The sequence below is a fragment of the Octopus bimaculoides genome, chromosome 1 (assembly GCF_001194135.2).
Source record: "Octopus bimaculoides isolate UCB-OBI-ISO-001 chromosome 1, ASM119413v2, whole genome shotgun sequence".
NCBI lineage: Eukaryota > Metazoa > Mollusca > Cephalopoda > Octopoda > Octopodidae > Octopus > Octopus bimaculoides.
In genome coordinates this window covers 94,229,558-94,231,648 of record NC_068981.1, presented here as the reverse complement: position 1 = coordinate 94,231,648, position 2,091 = coordinate 94,229,558, and the positions used below count along the sequence as shown (strand labels likewise).

The window sequence follows — 2,091 nt, the reverse complement described above, 5'->3', positions numbered from 1 at the left end:
GGAACCTCTGTATCCGGAAACGGGTGTTTTTGACAATAAAAAAATAAACAAATTTGGGAGCAAATGGTGGGGGGGGGGTCTTTCCGATACGTTGAAAAAAAGAAACAGATGGTCATGGACAGAATGTCTTTGACCGTGAGCCTGCGCGATCAGAATTTATCTGGAAGATAAACAACAACTAGAATCAAATGCAAGACGAGCACTGTAAGTTAAATTACTGTCAATGATTAATCAACCATCGATGTTTATTTTCCATTTGTTTTTCAGCCTCTGTCATGAAATATATCAGATCTTATGATCAAAGGTGTTTCGGGTCGTTACCATCTGGTCTTTGTTTCAAACGTTGTGTTTAGTACTATCCAACGCATCCTCCAATTTTTAAGACGGTAGTGTGTAATTTGAGCTGCTATTTTTAGCAGATCAAGAGACCACGCAGAGGCGAGCCAACAAGGAAGCCTTACGTCGCTGCTCGAGCATCGAGGAAAAGCAACCAAATCTCTCTCGAATCCCAGCCTACCGTCTTAGAAAAGGACACACCAGATAATGTTGTTCTAGGTTCCTTGCACATAGACAAAAAAAAAGAATTGGAATGTCTTTGATCGTAGATCTATTCATTCGAGATGACGTGAAGCCTAGTAGTAAGGTTGTGAGTTCGATCCCCGATCCCAGAGACACGTTGTACTTTGAGATGGGGCACGTTATTTCATGTTGCTCCAGTTCACTCGGGTGACAAAAATGTGAGAAGTGCCTGGTCGACGTCAAGTTTGTGCAGAAGCGTTAACAAGGGACGACTAAAACGCTTTAAGTATGAGAAAGGGATACGCCCGGTAGTGGTCTAGATTGTACCCTATCTTTACTCTTTTTGTACCGAGTCGATCAAGCCTAACCTGCGACTAAACAAACACCCACAACCAGGTAACTCTCGTTAATTCGATTTTCACGGAATTGAAGGTAATGAGGATAATTACTGTTGAAAGTGAATAATCAAGCAAAAAATATATGTGAAATTTGATGGTTTAACTATTTAACTATTTATCCTTTATTTTATAACTAAATCATATGGCTTTTGTTTCCTTTTGCTTTTTGATAAGCGTTAGTAAATGTCTCCAGTTTTTGACCTGACATAAACAAGTAAAAGTTTGTGTATGTATAGTTACGATCTTCATAAAATATATATATATTGCAGAATTAAAACTAATATGAAACTAATTGATATAAAAAAAAAGAATTACAAGTATAAACTTCTTACTTACCTAGTATAGGATACTAGAGTCCTAAACTTAGGAGCGGAAAATAAACTTCGGATCATGCTGGCCACTGACTAATGTATGTTCTGTACAGACGAAGAAACAATATGTGAGATCAAATTTTCATGGGACATAACTCTTGAGTACTATGATTGATGGTTGGTGGTGAGGAACTGCATTTTTGACTTCGAGGGGAAAATATATTTTTTACAAATACTCTCTCTTTTACTTGTTTCAGTCATTTGACTGCGGCCATGCTGGAGCACCGCCATTAGTCGAGCAATCGACCCCAGGACTTATTCTTTGGAAGCCTAGTACTTATTCTATCGGTCTATTTTGCCGAACAGCGACGTTACGGAGACGTAAACACACCAGCATCGGTTGTCAAGTGATGTTGAGACAAACACAAACACATACGAAACACCTGTGTTAGAATGGGGGTAGCTGATGAAGGAAAATGTTCTCTGTGTGGCCCGTGTGTTTTCTGTACTCTGGTTATTATTATTTTTTTTGTCTACATTTTGTTTGCAATGTCCTGTACCCAGATATGCACCTATATATACAGGTAGATGTAGGTATGCACATACTTGTACGTATATATGCATATACTCATTTATTATATATATATATATATATATATACATATACATATATACGACGGGCTTCTTTCAGTTTCCGCCTACCAAATCCACTCACAAGGTTTTGGTCGGCCCGAGGCTATAGTAGAAGACACTTGCCCAAGGTGCCATGCAGTGGGAATGAACCCGGAACCATGTGGTTGGTAAGCAAGCTACTTACCACACAGCCAATACAAAAACAATATCAGCTAAGTCTCTGAATGCAT

At 38.7% G+C, this 2,091-nt stretch overlaps 2 protein-coding genes across 2 annotated transcripts in view; one reads left to right on the top strand and one right to left on the bottom strand.

Annotated features, from left to right (window-relative positions):
- The window catches only part of LOC106873161 (enoyl-CoA delta isomerase 2), a 37,546-nt gene extending 36,176 nt beyond the window's left edge, over positions 1-1,370 (bottom strand). Inside the window, exon 1 of the mRNA XM_014920387.2 lies at positions 1,254-1,370. Within this exon, the coding sequence (XP_014775873.1) occupies positions 1,254-1,309 (56 nt within the window). The 5' untranslated portion in view covers positions 1,310-1,370. The remainder of the gene's footprint in view (positions 1-1,253) is intronic.
- LOC106875285 (endonuclease/exonuclease/phosphatase family domain-containing protein 1) overlaps positions 98-2,091 on the top strand; it is an 84,708-nt gene continuing 82,714 nt past the window's right edge. The window contains exon 1 of the mRNA XM_052968280.1: positions 98-204. The gene's annotated coding sequence lies outside the window, so the exon portion shown is untranslated. The remainder of the gene's footprint in view (positions 205-2,091) is intronic.